The 21,420-nt window shown below is 44.0% G+C and overlaps 1 protein-coding gene across 1 annotated transcript in view; it reads left to right on the forward strand.

Moving 5' to 3' along the window:
• COL25A1 (collagen type XXV alpha 1 chain) overlaps positions 1 to 21,420 on the forward strand; it is a 320,962-nt gene that overhangs the window by 282,336 nt on the left and 17,206 nt on the right. Inside the window, exons 31-36 of the mRNA XM_081208237.1 lie at positions 3,404 to 3,457; positions 5,126 to 5,179; positions 7,539 to 7,565; positions 8,492 to 8,545; positions 14,634 to 14,711; positions 20,310 to 20,348. Coding sequence (XP_081064363.1) covers positions 3,404 to 3,457; positions 5,126 to 5,179; positions 7,539 to 7,565; positions 8,492 to 8,545; positions 14,634 to 14,711; positions 20,310 to 20,348 — 306 coding nt within the window. The remainder of the gene's footprint in view (positions 1 to 3,403; positions 3,458 to 5,125; positions 5,180 to 7,538; positions 7,566 to 8,491; positions 8,546 to 14,633; positions 14,712 to 20,309; positions 20,349 to 21,420) is intronic.

Genomic DNA, 21,420 nt, shown 5'->3' on the forward strand with positions numbered 1-21,420 from the left:
TGCCCACTCCCAATTTTCATCTGAGAGACATGTGTCTCTCAGTACCCCCCTACCTGCCACACTTCCCCCACCCCACTTAAGCTGAGGGAATTCCTGCCCAGAGAAACTCCCAGCAATCAAGGAGGAGGAATCTGCTGCAGCCGTGAGCAGCGCAGGATCCATGGTCCCCTTCCTTCCCTCCTTCGTAGTTGCTTTGAAGGAGGAAAGTGGGAGAGGAGCTGCTTACACGAGTGTAAGCTGCTCCCCTCCCACTTTGCTGCTTCAAAGGGAGCCCGGGAGGAAGGAATCTGCTGCAGCCGTGAGCAGTGGAGGATCCATGGTCCCCTTCCTTCCCTCCTCCGTGGTTGCTTTGAAGGAGGAAAGTGGGAGAGGAGCTGCTTACACGAGTGTAAGCTGCTCCCCTCCCACATTGCTGCTTCAAAGCAATCACGGAGGAGGGAATCCGCTGCAGCCTCCAGCAGCGGGGGATCCATGGTCCCCTTCCTTCCCTCCTCCGTGGTTGCTTTGAAGGAGGAAAGTGGGAGAGGAGCTGCTTACACGAGTGTAAACTGCCCCCCTCCCACATTGCTGCTTCAAAGCAATCACGGAGGAGGGAATCTGCTGAAGCCTCCAGCAGCGGGGGATCAATGGTCCCCTTCCTTCCCTGCTCCGTGGTTGCTTTGAAGGAGGAAAGTGGGAGAGGAGCTGCTTACACGAGTGTAAACTGCCCCCCTCCCACATTGCTGCTTCAAAGCAATCACGGAGGAGGGAATCCGCTGCAGCCTCCAGCAGCGGGGGATCCATGGTCCCCTTCCTTCCCTCCTCCGTGGTTGCTTTGAAGGAGGAAAGTGGGAGAGGAGCTGCTTACACGAGTGTAAACTGCCCCCCTCCCACATTGCTGCTTCAAAGCAATCACGGAGGAGGGAATCCGCTGAAGCCTCCAGCAGTGGAGGATCCATGGTCCCCTTCCTTCCCTCCTCCGTGGTTGCTTTGAAGGAGGAAAGTGGGAGAGGAGCTGCTTACACGAGTGTAAGCTGCTCCCCTCCCACTTTGCTGCTTCAAAGGGAGCCCGGGAGGAGGGAATCTGCTGCAGCCTCGAGCAGCGAAGAGGATCCATGGGTCCCCTCTTTCCCTCCTCCGTGGTTGCTTTGAAGCAGGAAAGTGGGAGAGGAGCTGCTTACACGAGTGTAAGCTGCTCCCCTCCCACATTGCCGCTTCAAAGGGAGCCCGGGAGGAGGGAATCTGCTGCAGCTTCCCCCAACTCCCGCAGAAGCCGCCGCTCTTTAAAGGGGCTGCGCGGCTTCTCCTGGCTTTTCTGGGAGGTGGGGGGATTCCCCCACCTCGTAGAAAAGCCTGCAGGAGCCGCGCAGCCTTTAAAAAGGGTGCCGCTCTTGGGGGCTTTTCCCCCAGGAGGGAGAAGGGACTGCTGCAGCCAGTCAGTCCCTTCTCCCTCCTAGAGAAAAGCCCGCAAGAGCGCACGAAGCTTGCGTGCGGCTCTTGAGGGCTTTTCCCGCCTGCCTCCCCCCTGCATTCGCTCCATAGGACGCACACACATTTTCCCTTGCTTTTTAGGAGGGAAAAAGTGCGTCCTATGGTGCGAAAAATACGGTAAAACTTTACGAAAGTTTTATACATCCTGGCCGGAGACCACATCCTATGGAAGTGATAGGTGGAACTAATTTCAATGAATAAACATTACCTTAGTGAAAACCATTGGCACACTGGTGTGCTCAGGAACATGTTTTAAATTTTAATACAGTAAAGAAATAGAAATATTCTTTAAGAATCTAGGTGTTTTTTCTCATCTTATCATTAGGACATTCCAATGGGAACCCATATATTGTTTGCAATGCTCCGCAGTTTTCTTCTCCTTTCAGTTCTGGTAATGAAAAGACAGTTGACATGTCTGTGCAAAATTCATAATTCCCCTTGTTTTATCTTCCAAGTTAAAAGTCTGTTTTACTAACCTATGAATAGAGATGTGTGTGTTAAAGTACAAATAAACTTCCATGATAATATATGAGGTTTGTAGCACTAATACATATAGGGGCTCATTCTGATTTCATAAAATTGAGGTGAATTTCACTAAAAATAGTGAGATTACCTTAATGTGGGGCACGTTGCAAAGGGGATCAGAATCAGACTCTTCATGTTGTGTGTGAATTAAAACTAACCTAATGCAGTACTGTGATACTTATTCTAGAACCCTGTAGCAGCTCGCATAGAAGTTGTATTTGTTTCATCATCACCAGTTACTAATCTCACATTCTTGTCATTCGTGTTATCCCTGCCATCTATGCTTCCACTTAACCATACAGGGAGCATCTGGCTTAGACGGAAAGCCAGGACCCCGGGTGAGTCCCTTGTGTTCGTATGTCATACTTCACTACTAAATCTACATGCTTTACGGCAGGCAGATTTCTTTTGCAGTTCAGTGTGGTACCACTGCTGCTGCTGCTGCTGCTGCTGCTATCCCTACTGGTACAGTGCTGACTACACATTTTACAGGATGCTCCATCAGAGGAGGAGCCCCAGCTAACAAAAAAGCTAGTAACCTTTGAGATGCAAAGGGCCTAAGGTGCTATAGCTGTGTCCAATGTGAAAGACCGGCTGCAACTCACCCTGTTATACAGCTGCCTAAATATACCTGCTACATAGGGCTAGTGCATGAGATAAAGAAAAAACAACAACACCTTGTCCATGACAGGTGACATGATAGAAGATGAGGCTACAGTGAAATCACTGGTCTCATTATTCAAATAAAAATGCCCATATGTCTGCATCACCCTTGCCTGGTGCATTGGTCTGATCCTGCTAGCTTTGTTAAAGAAGCCAGCTTTCAAAGCCTGCATTACTAAAACTGCTGTTTGATTCAGGTACAGCCTTCTTTTCTTTCTCTTTTGTTTATATTTATTCCTTGAGAGTCAACATTAGAAAGCTACTGTTTGCAATGCTTTCTGATCTTTTTAAACCACTAAGTTACACCACATTAAAAGACACTGCTCTTCTCCTGCTATTTGAAACAAATATTGCAGCTTTCGAATGATGGAGAAGTTAAGGAATAGCATAGCGGTAAACTTAAAATCTCCTCCTCTAAGCTTACCATCTATCCTTGTGGGTCTTCATGTGAATTGTGCATGATTGTTGTTGATGTTGCTGTTGTTGTTATCCTAAGTCCCTTTGTTTCAACCTTTAACCTATGCCCCTGCTATCTGAAAACCTTTAAATCAGCTGATCTACAACATGAAAGTAGAGATGAATGAGATGGGAGGAAGCACTGTTTGAGCTTGCCAGAAGGATTGGGAGCTCAGCTGCCCCTTCAGTGAAAGTCCAACCCGTATTCTCTGCCTGATTCTCATGAAATTCTTTGCTAAATATAAACCTTCATTCAGAGTTGTCAGCTCCTATTTGTTTAATCTTTCAGGGCATGGATGGTCCAATTGGTCCTCATGGCCTTGCAGGTCCAAAAGGAGACAGAGTGAGTGTTTGCAGGAGATCTTCTCTTTGGGGTGGTTCACTTCTTTTGCATGATAAAGGTATCAGTTCAGCATATTTAATTGTGTTCGTTCTCTTGCAGATATAAATAAAGAGGATTCGTAGTTGTTCAAAAAATAACACATATTCACACACACCCCAAAAAAGAGACCTAGAATAATAAATTATTTATTTAATTTGTGGGGGTTTATAGTTACATATATATTTTGTTAGTCACTTTATCATGCTCAAGGCAACCTAAAGCAATTTACAAACTAACAAAAAACCCACATAGCTACATACTATTTTTAAAAAATTAAAATAAAATAAAACAACCAAATTGTTTAAAGGTCCAGAATTTTAAAGCTAAAATGTTGTTGTTTTTTCAAAAATATGTGTAATAGCTCAGTCAGTAAAGCATGAGAATCTCAATCTCAGGGTTGCAGATTCAAGTTCCACATTGAGCAAAAGATTCCTCCATTATAAGAGGTTGGACTAGATGACCCATGTGACCCCTTTCCCACTCTACAATTCTATTATTCTCTACTGCCAGTGGAAGGCACTCAAATCTTTTACTGCTTTTGGCCATAACTGGTAACATATTAGCAAAAAAGGCTAATTTTTTTTTTTTTAAACCACTCCATAGCACTTGACTGTTGTACATTTAGGTATAAACCAGAGCAAAGTTCAAATCTCAAGCATTCTGGTATATTGAGAAGTTCTGGATAGTACCTGTGTGTCCTCATTAAGGCACATCATGACAAATCAAAGAAACAGATACAGTGGTACCTCGGGTTACATACGCTTCAGGTTACAGACTCCGCTAACCCAGAAATAGTACCTCGGGTTAAGAACTTTGCTTCAGGATAAGAACAGAAATCGTGCTCCGGCGGCGTGGCAGCAGCAGGAGGCCCCATTAGCTAAAGTGGTGCTTCAGGTTAAGAACAGTTTCAGGTTAAGAACGGACCTCCAGAACAAATTAAGTACTTAACCCGAGGTACCACTGTACTGTCTCACGCGAGTTAGGCATCTTTGGTAGAGGGTTTCATTCTTTAAACAGCTTATTGAAGCCTATAGAAAGTGTGTTGCAGCCACTGCACAACCGAGCTGCTATCTCCCCCCCCCCCCCGGAAAAGCAGTAAGATAGATAAGGGACCCTTTCCCTCCATTCCACATGGTTCCCATTCCTCTTCCATTGCTATTTGCACAAAGAGAAAATACGTGGGACTAGATTGTTCCCATACAGAACAAATGCACCTGGGAGAATACTTTTGAATAAGAAAATGACAAAGAGGGAGAAGGGTTTAACAACCACCCCTGACAATACTCTGTCCCCCACCCCAAATGACACCCACCTGCAACTTCATTTCAGTATTTAAAAGATGTCAAGACAGCTAATGAGGAAGCTCTCATGCAATGCCTGTTTTTGCCCTCATACATAAAGTATACTGGCTAACCTTAGGATGACCTCAGGTATGTTGGCGGGGGGGAGAAACAGGATAACTTTATGTGCAACCCTGAATGTTCAGTAGGACAGAAATGTAATAAATATTGTGTAATTGAAATAAATGCTACACAAATAAATGGATTTCAAATACACAATAAATACTGCATAATTGAAAACAAAGCCTCTTTGCCCTTTGTAATGAACATTTATGATATTGTATTTTAGGGTGAAAAGGGAACCACAGGAGATCCTGGGCCCAGAGGTCCATATGGCTTGCCTGTAAGTTACACGACATCTTTGGAAAGTGCAATTTTCAGAAATCCTTGATTAAATCCTACTGTGTTTTATGACCATTCATCACAGAGAAATGCAATTAGTTTAAGTTGCCCAAGGTCGCTGCTCATGAGGCCATCCCTTATCTCAAGTTTAGGCAGTTTCATTCTCTCACATGCATCTATGCATAAATAATAGAGTAGGTTGTGACATAAACTAACAACAATGAGAAAAGCCAGAATTAAAAGTGACCCCCTCTGCGCAACCCCTGCCATTTCCAGTTTGCCTTACATGTGTTATTGCTTGTCTCTAGGCACCAGAAAGTAATGGCAGGAATTCAGGTCAATAAAAAAGTCTCATGATCATGTTGTTTCTCCTTAAAATACCTCAAAAGACTCTCTAGTACAAAGGGTAATCAGCTGTCATTTATGCAAAATACTTTGTGATTCATTTGCATTTTGGGGAAATTTGTTACAGTTTCATATAGCATCTTCAAAAAAAAACCCTTGTGCAAACTGATTTCTTCCTGTGTGGAAGGATGGACTAAGTAGGTATCACAATTCATTGAAGGTGATTCTTAATATTTTTGTCCAATACAAGTAGTTTTCCATTGTTTACATATGCAGGATGAGGAGAATGCCATATATCCAATATAAAATAATTTTGAAATATGCGTTACTTGGCTTTTGCTTTGTATGAATATCCCAGAATTCAAATTGATTCTGCAACATTTTATTAAACTTGCAGAAGTATGAAGAATGAGTTGGCTCTTAAGGTGTCTTTCTATGCATAGAATTGCTTTTCGTCCAACAGAAGATTCCACTAATGGAAATCAGTGGGGAATTACTCATTCCCCTAGCTGCTCTCTAAACTGCCCAGACAGTTTTCAGGTAGATGGACAGAGAGATAGAGGGATCTGTCTTAGACTTTATGGTATGTTATCTTTTTCTTGACACTCTACATGTGGCCAACTACATAAGGATATATGCTATGTACTCTACATTCATTGAAGTACATTCCATGTAGGAATTTTGTGACATTTTAGTCGAGGGTTCACACTTACTTAAAGGTAAAGGGACCCCTGACCATTAGGTCCCGTCGTGACCGACTCTAGGGTTACGGTGCTCATCTCACTTTATTGGCCAAGGGAGCCGGAGTACAGCTTCCAGGTCATGTGGCCAGCATGACTAAGCCACTTCTTGTGAGCCAGAGCAGCGCACGGAAACACCGTTTACCTTCCCACTGGAGTGGTACTTATTTATCTACTTGCACTTTGACGTGCTTTCGAACTGCTAGGTTGGCAGGAGCAGAGACCGAGCAATGGAAGCTCACCCCGGCACGGGGATTCGAACTGCCGACCTTCTGATTGGCAAGTCCTAGGCTCTGTGGTTTACCCACAGCACCACCTGCGTCCCTGTGGTACTTAGGCATCACCAAAAAGGAGGACAGAAGAGGATACTGCTTTATATAAAATGTGCATGTGCTAATTTTTATGTATGGATGCAACTTTAGAAATAATGGCGGTAATTTAAATTTTTAAAAAATGCATCTCACCATAGTGAGGAAGACTGTGGCCAGGTTGCCTGTGTGCCAACTGCTCTCCCTTCCAATGATTCTTTATCTTGGATTGGATAACCCTTCAAAGAGGGGGCTTCTTCGGCTGGAGGGCAGTACTCACACAGCACTTCAAACAGAGACCTATCCTATCCTCCATTAATGTCTGGTTGCAATAAGCAGAGCAGTCCCCACTCTCTGTTTCTCTTGTCTCCATGCACACATAAACAATAGTGGCTGGAGTGGTTGAGCTGCTCTCCTGCCTTCCTAATGCATTAGGTTGCTGCAGTTTACTGAGGGGGAGGGCCAAGGCAGTGGGAGATTGGCGGTCTCTATTCTGGCCAGCAGAGAGTGAGACCTGATCTGCTGCACATCCTTCATGTTCCTGTCACCCATCCCCTTGCAATTCCCATTGAGAAACAACCAGTGCTTACACAAGGGCATTGTTCCCTTGGGAACAATGGAATACCATTGCCCTATCTGCATTCAAAGCACATGTTGGCAAGAAGCCCCGTGTGCTAACCACTCAAGGTGTGGGTGGCTAGAGACCTTATTTTGAAAGTATTAAAGAAAAAGATGGAAGAGTGCAGCCCTTAGACCACCAGCTTGTAGTGGAGTCCACTGAAGTGCAGATTTTGAAGCACACCATTGATCTGATCTGGGTCATGATCTCCATTATCATCTTTCATTTAAGAGAGCCAGTCTGTGTTGTATACACAATACAGCAACTGCATGCCTAAATAGTCCTGGCAGACGTCTTACACAAGCTGAGCTAACAAAGCTTAACATAATTAATATGATTCTTTAATAGGGCAAAGACGGCGAACCTGGCCTTGATGTAAGTAATATTTATCATCACTTTATTTGTGTGGTAGGTACATGTTTGTTTTACAGCAATAGTTGCATGCTTGGAGCATGTTGAATTTCCCCCATTTGTTGTGCATGACAATCATGCAGAGAATATACTAAACATTGCATTGTTGTTTGCCTTTAAAATAATCATAGAGATAGGAAAATACCATTGAAGAATGTGGAGAAAGTGCTAAGTAAGGGCAGTCTTGTAAATCCCACCATAAATAGTGCCACTCATAAGTGCCCACAGCAACTGCTGCTAACTAGAGCACCTGACAGATGATCATGGAAAGTACTATTATAATTCTCCAGAGGCCTACAGATGCAACCAGTAGTGCTTGGAAATGCAAACTTATGGGGAGTATGTGGCATGACACTCCATTTGTGATAGCAGCTCCTTACAAATTTCTGGTGGTTTTCACCATGCAGAGAACATCACTATTGCATGGTTAAAAACAGTTGAAAGCTCATGAGAAGCTGTTTAGAGGAACACTTTGACACATGGAACAGCCTCCATGCAGTTGTGTTTTCAAGCACCACTGATTGCAGGTTTTGATTTGCAACCGAGTGTATTTCTCAACAGAAGTTGCAGTTGGGACATTCCTGTTACGCAACTTCTTTTGCAGTGTGGGGAGGGAAATAATTGTAACCATTTTGCCTACTTGACTGAATCACTTCTCTTTTTAACATTGCCAGTGCTAATTTGCATGTAGGAAAATAAGGGTGTCTTTTGCTGGGCATCTTCAATAACTTTCTGGCTATTATGCGCTTTCTAATTTCAAAATCATTTGGTACAGTTTTCTTGGTGTGTGTGTGTGTGTGTGTGTGTGTGTGTGTAGATAATTCAGCTACACAATAAAGGCAAGCCCACATACAGAAGCCAATAGAGGTATTTTTGTTCATTTTTTATAGGGTTTCCCTGGTCCTCGTGGAGAAAAGGGTGATGTAGGAGAAAAGGGAGAAAAGGTGACTTCAATGCTATTAACTGTTGTTTGATTACTTAGCCTAGTCAGCTCTTTTGTCCCAGTCCTATAATTTGTCCCATTAAGCTAGACTTTTCTTCCTTCTGTGTGCCAAAAGCCATGTCATGGATCTTTGCTAGACAAAGTCATCTGTCAGAATGTGAAAGAAAGCTTCCACCCAGATCCCGAAAGGTCAGCAGTTTCCATAATGGGAGAAGAGAGGCTTTCTCCTCCAAGACTCCTGACAGTCTGTGTTTGTTTATACAGTAGTTACTGACAAGAGACATTGGAGTAGCAACACGGTAGGAGACACCGGGACAGATTGACAGCTTGTGTAAATCAATATAGGTCCATTGGCTTCAATTAAATAGATGCTGTATTTATACCTGGAAAGCATCTGGCTTGTTGCTGAGAAGACGAAAGCTAAACCAAAAACACTTTGAGCTAATCCAGAGAAAGTTGGGTACATTTCAGCTCTCAAAGTGATGGTTAAGCACACAATTAAGGGCTTAACTTTGTTGATGCACCTTCAGTGTGCCTAATTGTCATTGGATTGCTCCTATGTGCCATGATTGATCCTCTCCTGGCCAGTATGGGAGGTCTGGTGCAGGTGCAAATCTCTTGGGGATACAAGGCGAAATCAGATCTCTGTGCAGTTTGTTACGTATACTTCCCTTGCACTGGCAGAGTTCTGAAAGTGAGAACTCTGGTGTGCAAACAGGCCTTTTGCACATGCAAGAGATTCCCCAATCAGATCAGTGGACAGGACCTCACGAGCCATAAATCTAGTTTCATAAGCCCAGCAGAGCTTTAGGCTCACTTTGCTTAAACAGCAGCTTTCCATGCAAAATGGCAAACTGTGTTTGAAACCTAGAAAATTTCAAAAATGCATGTGACATGCATCTAAACTTAATTAGATAAGGTTGTCATGGGGCTGTCAAGTATGTCTCTAGGCTAGCTATGCCACAGGGCTGCTTAAGATACTTCAGGTGGATCCCTGCAGAGTTCTACAATCTTCTAATGTAGCCAGGAGGAGAAGACCTCCCTGGCCACTTTGAAGGGCTGCCCCTTGAGGACTGTGCAGATGAGACCCTCTGTGCAGTTCACTGCCTCCTCCAACATCAGAATGCTCACACCCATGAATTCCACACTCTTGATAGAACATCTGAAAGTTGTAAACATAAAGGGTCTTCCATGTGATCTGGAACTCTCATCACGTGAGGTTCCAAATTGTGTGGAAGCCCCCAGTGCATGAACAGCTATATGCACATAGGGACCTGTTTCACTGTTCAGTGAAATAACAGAGGTATAGGGCATAGTCAATGACTATGGCCACCAGTCATGGTCCCACTTTCGCCTTCGTGTGTTCACTGTGAACAAGGGAAGGGAGCTTGCGCACAGGAATGTCCACCCTTCAGCAGAGCGCTCAACATTTATGGAGTTTTTTTAAAAAACAAAAACATGCCCCCCCCAAACATAGTTATTTTTATATTTTATGTGATTTTAAATATGTTTCATGTAAATCATTTTGAGATTAGAAGAGTGGTACACAAATGTCTTAAATGAAGAATGTAGTTAGATTATTATTTAATTCCCTTCCATTCGCTGAACAGCTCTTTGAATCCAAGTCAATGACAGCAGCAGCTCTTGGTGAATATTTTTATTACCCATTCAGAGCTGTGGAGAAGGACCATAGCTCAGTGGTAGAGCATCAGTTTTGCATGCAAAAATCCCTCCCTCAATGACTGGCATCTCCAGGTAGGGCTTGAAATATGCCCTTGCCTGAATATCCTGGAGAGATGCTACTAGTCAGAGTAGACAATACTGAGCTAGCTGGACCCAGTGGTCTGGCTTCCTATGTTCTCTGACATTTAAGTGAACAGACTTGTATATCAGAGAGCCATAGATCTTTGCGTTGGGGACATTTTTAATATTAAAATAATCAGCTTCAGCAAGTAAGGGCAAGGACAAAGAAATAAGTTAACAGTATCCAGTTTCTGGCATTCTGGCAGGTGAAGTGCTTCTTATGCATTTAACTGGGGGGGCAGGGGCTGTGGTGTTTCTCCTGAGCTTCTGCGGCCTTCCCAGGCCCCACCTCAGTTATGTGTAGGTTAGGAATCAATATGTGCAAGGGGAGAAATCTAAATGCCTATGGTTCCCCAGCTGTTGGAATCCTTCACAGTCAAGGTTCCGCCTCCCAGGGAAGCCTATCACACATAGAGGTCTGTGTTTATAGCTTGTTGTTCCCATGCAGGGGGAAGGTGGGAAACCACAAAGTGGGGTAGTACTGTGGCCCTGCCCCCCTGATTCACATGAGGACCACTTCACATGTAAAACCAGGAAACTGAAATTTTTTATCAGCTCCCAACTGAGAAGCATTAACTGCAAACTTAAGAGTGAAAATGAATAGTTATTTAAATCATATTTATCTGAAGAATAACTGTTTCAGTTTCCAAAGCTAGGGAACAACCCTGAAATGGTGGTATAACACAGAAGCTTGTGCCAATGCCATTGTGGCAGTTGGTTTCCCCTTCATAAGCATTTATTTGCTGTCTCAGTAAGTCTTGGGATGAGGCCATTTCACTTCCTTAGCCAGACCATTGTTTGTTGAAGTCAATGATGGCAAAAACTGCAAGGACAAACTGTATTGATTTCCCCTAGATTTTCTAGGAGTAGGAAATGAATTGAGATTTTGATTGAGATTTGCCTTTAAAATCCATAAATGCTTCCTTGTCCTTTAAACACTACCTCCAAATCTAAATCCTACATAATCCAGGGGGGTGCGAGATTCCAGGCACTTACCCCAGGATTTGTCTTCCTTTGGAATGAGGAGTGGACACTTTAGTGTCTTTATGATATATGGTTTATTTACACATATAGACAACCTGAGCCTATGATGGAGGGGTTCACAGCATTAACACCCTATAAGGGTCTTGTTCCTTCCATAGCTGCAGACTTAGGTGCAATCCAGCATGGCTCCTTCTCTGGCTTCCCTGCCTACAGCTTTTGCATCCAGCTGCTATCTCACATCACTCAACTCTCCACTCTGGCCTTTGTCTTTCTAACTACCAGCGAGTTGATGGGAGGGAGGGAGACCACCCACTTGCCCTCTGGTGCCAAGCCGCTCCCTTTGTTTCCTTAATGACAAATATTTAAGGCTGTTACTTCACCAGGAAGCTAGCCTGGCCATTGCTTTTGTTATCACACTGAAGAAAAACACAGTGTTCCAAACAAAATAGAGTTACTTGAATCGTGGTTTTCTGTGTCCCCTAAGTTTCTGAATTGTTTCCCCCTAAGTGCCGCTACGTAACATTTTGGCACACAGACAAGACAGGCAGAATAGTGTCATTCATATGATGTAATACAGTATATCTCTCCATGGAAATGTGTTTGATTCTCATTGGAATGTTTGTCCTATATGCCATAGTATATCATGTGTGTTGTGTAATTTCACTTTTCAAATGCATAATAGTATGATAATTATTATTTTTTACATTAACTTAAGGTGAGCTTGCAATTGATTTTAAAGTATGTGTGCTCTGCCTAAGACATTGTAACATGAAAAAGAAACTCTAGCAAACGTTTTATATTCTGCTGTAAATGGATGCATAATATTTTTAATGAGAAAATGGGTGAATGTTCATTTCCTTTATGTCAGGGATGGGGAACCTGTGGTCATACAGATGTTGTGGAATACAACTTCCATCAACCCTTGGCCATTGGCAATGCTGGCTGGAGCTGATGGGACTTGGAATCCCATGGAATCTGGGCGACCACAGGTTTTCTAGCCCTACTATGCCTCATCCTAATCCCTTTTCCCCTTTCAGAGGTGCATCCCTCCCTTCTCCTTTTACCTTGTTTCCTTACAATTCGTCTTGTCCTTTTTTAACCCCTTTTCCTTACAAATTAAATCTTGCCTCCAACCACAGCCTTGACAACCCTTCCTTGGTTGCTCTTTGTTTTATTCTACTAATTTTCCTTTTGCTATTTCTCCATCTCTATAATATTCTTGATTTCCCCTCATTGCGTGTGGTGGGTTTTAAAATTAAAACAAACAAGCAAAGAGAGGCACTTTTGGTTTTTGTTAAAAACTGTGAGTGAGCCTGAAACTCATTTACCATTGTGACCATCTGATCATCTGTGAGATCTATTTTAAATTAGTTCTCAGAATGTCTCCCTCTGGCTGAAAATGAAGTCATTTTCTCAGATAGCAATTCAGTCCACCTAAGCATCAAATCAGTTTCATCAAATCTGTGCATTAGCACAAAATTCTGAAATTCTCATAATGCACGCCCCTTAAAAAGCAGCTCCATTTTCAACCACATGGCTGGATTTTTCAGTTTCAAATTCAGGACACATAACTAAGCTCTGAAAGCGATGTTTTAATGAACACGTTCTAATATGGCGTTAGAAAAAGAATGTACATTGCAAAAAGGATCAGAGTATCTTTTGACGAAGAAGATTTCTTTTGAACCCTTTTGCAGGGCAGAAAAAGAGAATACATACTTAATTCTCTAAGTGACTGATGACCCTTTATTGAACTTTTTAAGAATGGGATTAGCAGAGCATATTTGGCCAAGACCCTTTTAGAACTAATGACAAAAACAGTCATTTGGGAACAGAAGCAAATTGACCTCATTAAAATCCACTACAGATTTAGTTCATCTTATTCTCTCCTCTCATTCAGCTTTATTCTGTTCAGTGAAGCTGCACCACACAGATCTATTCAGTCCCTGTTAAGATGAACTCCATCCTTTGGATAGCAGGAGCATTCCTCAGTATTAAGGTGCAGCCCTCTTAGGACAATAGCTCCCTCATTGGCAAAAAGATCTTATGAAGAGAAATCCCATTTCGGAGCAATGTTTGCATACTTAGATAGATGTGGAATTCATCTATGCACAATGTTTCCCATTCATTTCAGTGGAATGGGCAGTTCCATCTATACAAGAAAGGCATGAATTTCCCTCAGGTGCAGTTTACATTGCACTACATTGGAAAGGGGAGTGACTTCTCTGTGCTCTGTGGCTCAGTCCCACACAACAGTAGGAGTCTGTGCACATATGTGAAAAGGGTGTGGCTGGGGCAAATGCCCCTGCCCCTGCAAATATCCCTGTCCCTGGGAAAAACAGCATTTTATTGGGAAAGAACCATGAGAAAGCGGCTCCTCAACCAAGGTAAATGCACTGAGCCTTGCTGAATGCGTTGGAACTTGCATGCCTTCACGAGCAGGCTGATCGGGGTGGATTTTATCTGAAGGCACTTCCAGGTGCCTCTTTGAGTCAAATGACCAACAAAGCATTCATGCTTTCAAGCCCTGCTCTAGGATTCAAAGTGTTCATAATGATGACATCAGTACAGAAGCTCAGTAAAACCCAACTGATGCAGTTGTTGCTCATGATCACCATTTATTTTTCCACATAATGCATCATGCAAAGTAGAACACAGTGGTAAGTGTCCTTTCAGCCCTCCATTGGCTTAAAAAAAAATCTTTTAAAGCATCTCTCTCTTTTTTCCCCTGAAAAGAATGAAACATTTGTTTTGTCCAAACCATTGTGTCCACAGGGGGAAAAGGGAAAGAAAGGCAAAAAGGGGCCTAAAGGGGAGAAAGGAGAACAGGGTGCCCCTGGATTAGATGCACCTTGCCCATTGGTACGTCTCACTTGTGTATTGGACATGTCTCCTCATACAGTAATATAGTAGGTTGCTGCAATATGAGGAGGAGCAAGCTACTGATATGGTCTAATGCTGGTATCCAGCTGGTATTCAGACCAAAGAATCCCATTGCCCATTTAAAGAAATGGTGACATTTCGTCTAACTCTTTCCCAAAAAAGTGAAGATTTTAAAAATAGAATAGATATTAACGGCAAACATTTCCATAATTTGTGGTATAATAATTTGCAATTATTAGCTATATTTTGTCATACAGGTCACTTGCTCTGATACGTGGCTTGTTTCTGAGAAGCAAAATACCAAGATTATAACCCTCCTGTTAGCTTGCTCCTCCTTTTGTTCCTTCCTTCTTTGTTTGTTCCAGCGAAGTCAATGCAAAATATATTTCTTAGTAACGTTGCAAGTTAATCTTTACAAACAGGGATTCCGAGGAATTAAGGGGGAAAAAGGGGAGCCAGGCCAGCCAGGCCTGGATGGGCTGGATGCCCCTTGCCAATTGGTACAGTATTGCTCTTTCCTACCAACCCGCATGCAATTCCTGTGTTTCTAGTCAGCTGTTTCCAATGTAAAGTTTAAACTGACCAGACTTTACATTTACATGTCCCTGTACATGCATGTGCATGATCAAACTGGCTGCTTTGGTGATCGTAACAGTATCCAGAGATCACAACATCCTATCAACATCTGCAACGTAACACTAAGCACTTTGCGCCCGCCACCATACAATGATTCTGAGTTTGTTTTATTCCAGCATTGACAATAAGTGTAATTCCCACCCACCCTACTTCAGGATTGCTTGTCTCTCTCCCCATCCTCACCACCACCACCACCAAAATGTGTTCCATCCCTACTTACAAGAATGAAGTTGCCCTCTTTGCTGACACAAACCAGATATATAAACCACAGGACTGCCCAATTTAAAGAATGTATCACTTTTATTCTCGCCCTGCACCTTTTATCTTAGCTCATTCCTGAACATGTTCTAAACTTTTAAGTATTCAGACTGCTTCTGTGGCTTTTCTTTTTAAATTAATCAAGGGTACTATATATGCATAGGCAGGGGGAGGAACTAATCTCTAATCCAAGCCACTTTAATGCGAAATCATTTTTTATTCCCTGCAGTAATATTAATATGGTAGCTCCACTGTGTACACCAGGGGTAGTCAACCTTTTTATACCTACCGCCGACTAATACATCTTTCTTGATGGTAAAATTTCCTTACCACCCACCAGTGCTCGATGGAAGGAGGATTCAGCTGGTGCCGTAGAACCCCCTACCGCCCACCTAGAATCCTGAAATGCCCACTAGTGGGCAGTAGGGACCAGGTTGACACCCCTGGTATACACGGACACCCCACTTCAGTAAGCACTTGTGGGCACTGGAATTCAAGCGCACCTATGTGTGCCTGTTCATTCATTACATTTCTACCCCCACCTTTTCACCAGGAAGCTCAAGGCAGTATACGTGATTCCCCCCCTCCTCATTTTTTCCCCTTGCAAGAACCCTGTGAGCTAGGTTAGATTGAGAGACTGTGGCTTACCTTAGTCACCCAGTGATCTCCTAGACCGAGCAGGGATTTATGCTCTGGTCTCCCATATCCTAGTCCAGTGTTTCCCAACCTTTTTTGGGCAAAGGCACACTTGTTTCATGAAAAAAATCTCGAGGCACACCACCATTACAGCCCCGTGACGTCAGCGCGCAGCGTCACGCCGGGAGGGACATGAATTGCTAGCAAATTACATAATCACCTCCTTGAGGGCTGGCTCATCTTCTCCGAAGGCAGAACCCCTTTAATTAACAGCACAGACTCACACCATAGCCAAGACGAGGGGGGAAAACCTCAGTCATGCACAGTCATGCACATGTGGGGGCTAAATGAGGACGAAGACCGGGCAGAGAGCAGGGTTCAAATCACCCCACCTGGCCAGGACAATCCCTGGGTGCTCCCTTGGGCCACTCGCCTGACCCACCTCGCAGGGCTGTTGTTGCGAGGATAACACGGGGAGAACCACGCGCACCCCCGGGAGCTCCTTGGAGGAGAAAGCGGGCGATGAATGCAATGCACGACATATATGAGAGGCGACCAGGTTTTGCAGGTGAGGGGCCCCCGCCAGCCTCCGCTTCCAACACCCGGCGCAACGACGCCGAAGTTTCCCCCTGGGCTCGGCTCGGGGAGCAGCGCTGCTCCCCCCCGGCTCCCCTTCGCCCTCCCGGCTCTCTCTGCCACCCACTGGGGACCCCCCTCACCTGCCAAGTCCGGAGCGCCGGTGGAAGTTGCATGCATGCATGCAGGGCGCCGCGTTGCCATTGCATTGCACTGCACTCCATGCAACGCCTGCACGCATGCATTGCCTTGCACGCCCGCCAAGGGGTCTCCCCGCGGTCCGATGCGTCCCCTCCGGCGCGGATGCAGCATTGCAAAAATAAAACCCCCCCGACGCAGCCCTACCTGGGGGGCAGCCTCCGCCGCTCCGCCTCCGCGGGGATCCCCGGGCTCCATCCTGCCGCCCGATCTCCGCGGGGGCGCAGGCAGGCTGCGCGGAGTCTGGGCAGAAGAGCCCCTGCCCGCCCGGCCGCCGCCGCTGCGCTCATTCCATGGCCGGGAGAAGAGCGCTTCAAACAAAACACCCGGCCCGCCAGGCCACGCTGGGAAACGTAGTTCGCGCACCCCGCGGGGGCGCGGAGCCCAAGGGCGAGGGGACTACAGATCCCGGCAGCCCCCGCGCCGGGGACGGAGGGGGAGAGGCCGGGTGCAGGGATGGAGGGACGGGTGGGCGAGCGAGTGAGTGAGTGGCAGCCGCCAAGCCTTGGCCGAGAGCCAGGAAGGGCCTCCCCGGAGGAGGAGGAGGAGGAGGAGGAGGAGGGAGGCGCAGAGCGGGAGGGAGGGAGGGAACCCCAGGGGTCATCTAGTGACGGCGCCCCAATCGAAAATTTGACTTTTTTTAAAAAAAATATCTTTCGAATTTTTTAATTTTTCCCGCGGCACACCAGGCAACATCTCGCGGCACACTAGTGTGCCGCGGAACAGTGGTTGGGAAACACTGTCCTAGTCCAGCCCTCTGACAACTGCACCACACCTTGTTAACTTCAGTAGACGGGATAGCTTCATTCATACTCTTCTGTTTAAATGAAAGGGAAAATACACACACAGGGAGGAGCTCTGTTAATGCACAAAGGATCAAGACCATGGGCTCTAATGTGTACCTTATCTATTGGACAACAGAGCTGCTCCAGTCTGTTCTATGCTAACAGAGTTCTCTGCGCATGTATGAGTAAAGATAGTCCCCTGCTATTGTTAGTGAGAAATGTTTTTTGATGTATTAGAGTAGACACTTTAATCAAAATCCTCCATGGAGCTCTCTACAGCTGCCAATGTTAAAAATATGGAGACAATGGTATAGGTTTGGGTTTTTTGCTGTTGTTTTTTGCCTAAAATTATATAGGCATTTAGGATGACTTGGAACTAGTCTTCAGGACCTCACTAATGTGTCTGCAGTCCCTATGAACAGTTCCACTCTTTTATATTGGAATGCTACACACATCTGAAAGTGAACTTCTCAGACATTTGTAAGGAGTTAATGGCCTGCAGCCCCAAGCCCTCACTGTCTTTGTTTCTTAAATGTTTCCAGTGTAACAGTCTTTCCTTTGAAACTTAATTTCCCACAATATACACAACAGTTCCCAACTTTATGTTAGCATGAGTTCAAGCTCCTACCTATACTAAAATTCTACTCATCGATCCCTCTCCCTTGTACCAATCTGGCAACACTCTTTATTTTCATTATTATCAAAATATGATTATTATTATTTTTTCATTTTAAAAATCAACATTATTTACACATTTCTAGAAAATGCCAAAGGCTTTTTAATGGTTAGCAGTTACAGCTGATCTGCATGTTCTGATACTGTTTGTATAGTTTAAGCACGAATGTTAAAGTTAAGTAGGTTTTATTTCAAGCACAATGTTTCTAATCTAAGTTATCAAATGAATATTTATCTGACTACACAGTCCATGTTATATTTGGTTTGCCTCTGATTAATGATAACTTATAGTTCATGTATTTGGTTGCAAGTAAATCAAGCATGCCTTCATGATTTTTAAAGTGGGGGGGGGGGGTGTTTGCAGTATCATTTCTGTCTGGAAGTAAACGGAAGGCAGGCAGCTATAGGACAAACTTAATAGCCACTAGCAGTGTTGTTGCTGTTTGCTCAAATTATTGAAGATCTCCCAAAAGAAAATTTGTTGGCATATAGAAAATCCAAGAGTAAATTACAGAACTACCTTGACCTTGAATTGGGCCACTCACCAACTATTCCAGTATTTCCACTTAGACAATGGAACTGCCCCTCCTGTTCCTCTACCCACATGTCTCCCATGTTCTTTCCAAATCTGCTCCAGAGGATTGGGGAAATACCAAGGACAGATGTGGGGGTAAGGTGGGGAGAGGAGAAGAGAAGAAAGGGAAGTTCCATTAAACAACCAAAATCCTTGCACTAGTGGTAGGAAGCACTCAATTGGCTACTGTCCAATATATTTTAAAGAATAATAGAATGACTTGTCACTGTGGACATGTTTGGCTGGCTGCCCAGTGAATAGAAAATGTATTTAAAATGGCAGTCCTGTTTGCCCCAGTGGTTCCCAGCATTCCCACACCAGCTCAGGCACTAAGATGGGGCCTGTTTGCTCCAGCCCCTCATCATCTGCCACTTTCTGATTCCATTGAGGCCAATGAGGATGGTAGAACTTATATTCAGGTACTCTGAAGCCCTGTGCCAGGGGTCAGCAAATTTTTTCAGCAGGGGGCCGGTCTACTGTCCCTCAGACCTTGTGGGGAGCCGGACTATATTTTGAAGAAAAAAATGAACGAATTCCAATGCCCCACAAATAACCCAGAGATGCATTTTGAATACAAGCACACATTCTATTCATGTGAAAACACCAGACAAGCCCCACAAATAACCCAGAGGTGCATTTTAAATAAAAGCACACATTCTACTCATGTAAAGACATGCTGATTCCCGGACCGTCTGAAGGCCGGATTTAGAAGGCGATTGGCCTGGATCTGGGCCCTGGGCCTTAGTTTGCCTACTCATGCCCTATGCATATATTACTCATGCGGAGGGAAACGTTGCAGTCATACCTTTAGCCCGTCTCTTGAAGTCACATCTGCTTCTTCCAGCCACTCTGCATTGCATGTGGTTCTCTGTGAAGCAACTTCAAATGCATGAGCTCCTGCACATGCGTAAGGGCTTCACATGATCAGGACACCCTTCCCACTGACTACTAATCATGACGGCTGTATTATGGCCCGTATCAGAGGCAGGGTGTCTCTGAATACCAGTTGCTGGGGAATCACAAGAGTGTTGTTGCACTCATGCCCTCCCTTACAGGCTTTTCATGGGCATCCGATAGTCCACTGTGGGAACAGAATGCTGGTCTCTTCTGATCCAGGACTCTTCTTACATTCTTACTGTTTCTGTGAATTTAATTTTCATTGGTTTTCATGTAGAGAGTTTTAATTCTAAACACGTTCTTACTGAAAATAAACCAGCATGTTTGGGTTTCGCTAGCCTACAGCTGAATTGATTTACTCCCGGGAGAGTAATTCCAGATAGAAATGATACACTCTTGCTCATGGAAAGATTATTCTGAATAGTTTTGTCATTTTCCAAGCCTATCCTGTCCTGCCTAAATGGACTAACTAGTTCAGTTCAACTCCACAGTTGATCCAAGGCAGTGAACTGGTAAAGGCCACCTACAACATGCTTCTTGCTGCATTGGAACTCTAATTATCCTTCCAATACCACAATTACATATGGATCAATGGAGATCTCAAAGCCACAAATAAATTTGCATGAAATAAGCCACTTGTTAATCTTTAAAGTGTTCCCATGGTGGTTAATTGTTCTTCAGAAAATCCAAGGAACACAGGTTTAGAGAATCTTCATGCATCCCACCCATTCTTCTGCTGAATGTTTCAGTCTTACTTATCTTCCTAAACAAGTTTTCATTTGTGAGATATGGAATGGTGTGGGTGTGGGTGCTTGTTGAGAGATGTTGTTAAACCTTAATCATGAACTTTGTTCTTCAAACAGGGACCAGATGGCTTACCAATGCCTGGCTGTTGGCAAAAGGTGAGGTGCTGAAAATCATATTGTATGTCCACTTTTCATTAGGCAAATTAAGTTTGGACAATCAAGGGGAATGGCAGAATATTATCAAAATGCTTAGACTGTAGAAAGGAAGATTTTGCCAATTTCCTCTAGACTTTCACACTGTTCTCGGGGGGGGGGGGATAGCGGGAAGGGGGAGTCAGTCCAAACTGTCCCATTTCCCACTCATGGGAGATCAGAGACATCTCTTCATTCAGCACATTACTTAGTTGAAGCAGACATTTGAGCTCATTACTAACCTTGCCAAATTGTTGTTTCTTTGTTTTTGTTTTTTTGCAGTGATGAATCTAACCTTGCAAGCATGAAGTTGTGTATATAACACTCCGCTCTTGTATTTATAGTTGAAAATGGAACCATTGATTTTACAAGTCTGAAATATGTTTACACGTAGCTGCTTCTACTTGTTTGCAGTAGTCCATGTGTACCTCTATTCTTCACGTACATCTGCAATTCAACAAAATATAAACTGCAACAAACTTGCAAAATCAAGTATTAGTCTCTATACAGAGTTAATCTTTACAGAGTGATCACTCATAGACATTTGAGTTGTTTCTGCAGTTTTCCAGTTTTTTCTTTGTTTGTCTTCTTTTGGGCCTGCATGGACAACAAGTGCCATGAACTAGTTTACATGAAACTGTGACCAAATATGAGCTCAGTGCTATGAAACGTACTGTACCCGATTGCCATTGGAATACAGTGACTTGGCTTCCATGTTCACCTGCATCAATCCTATCACTGGTTCATAGCTCACATATTTGCTTGTGCTGACTAAAATCAGAAGCATGACTCGTGTGCCAAAACAGCTTGTTGTGTGATCATCCCCGTGAGCTACAGTGGTTGCTTGCTGTGACTTTTAATTCAGACACCTGAATTGTTCTTTTTTGTCATCTCAAGGGAGTCACACCATGGCTTATTGCAAAAAAATGATAAGAGGAGGAAATTAAGACAATGGTCTTGAATTTGGAGGGAGCTGCAGTTCCTTCCAGCGGTGGATGGCTTTCAGTCTTCTGGGTTATGAAGCCACCTTTGTCAA

The sequence above is a fragment of the Podarcis bocagei genome (assembly GCF_964188305.1).
Source record: "Podarcis bocagei genome assembly, chromosome: 9".
In the NCBI taxonomy this organism is placed as follows: Eukaryota; Metazoa; Chordata; class Lepidosauria; order Squamata; family Lacertidae; genus Podarcis; species Podarcis bocagei.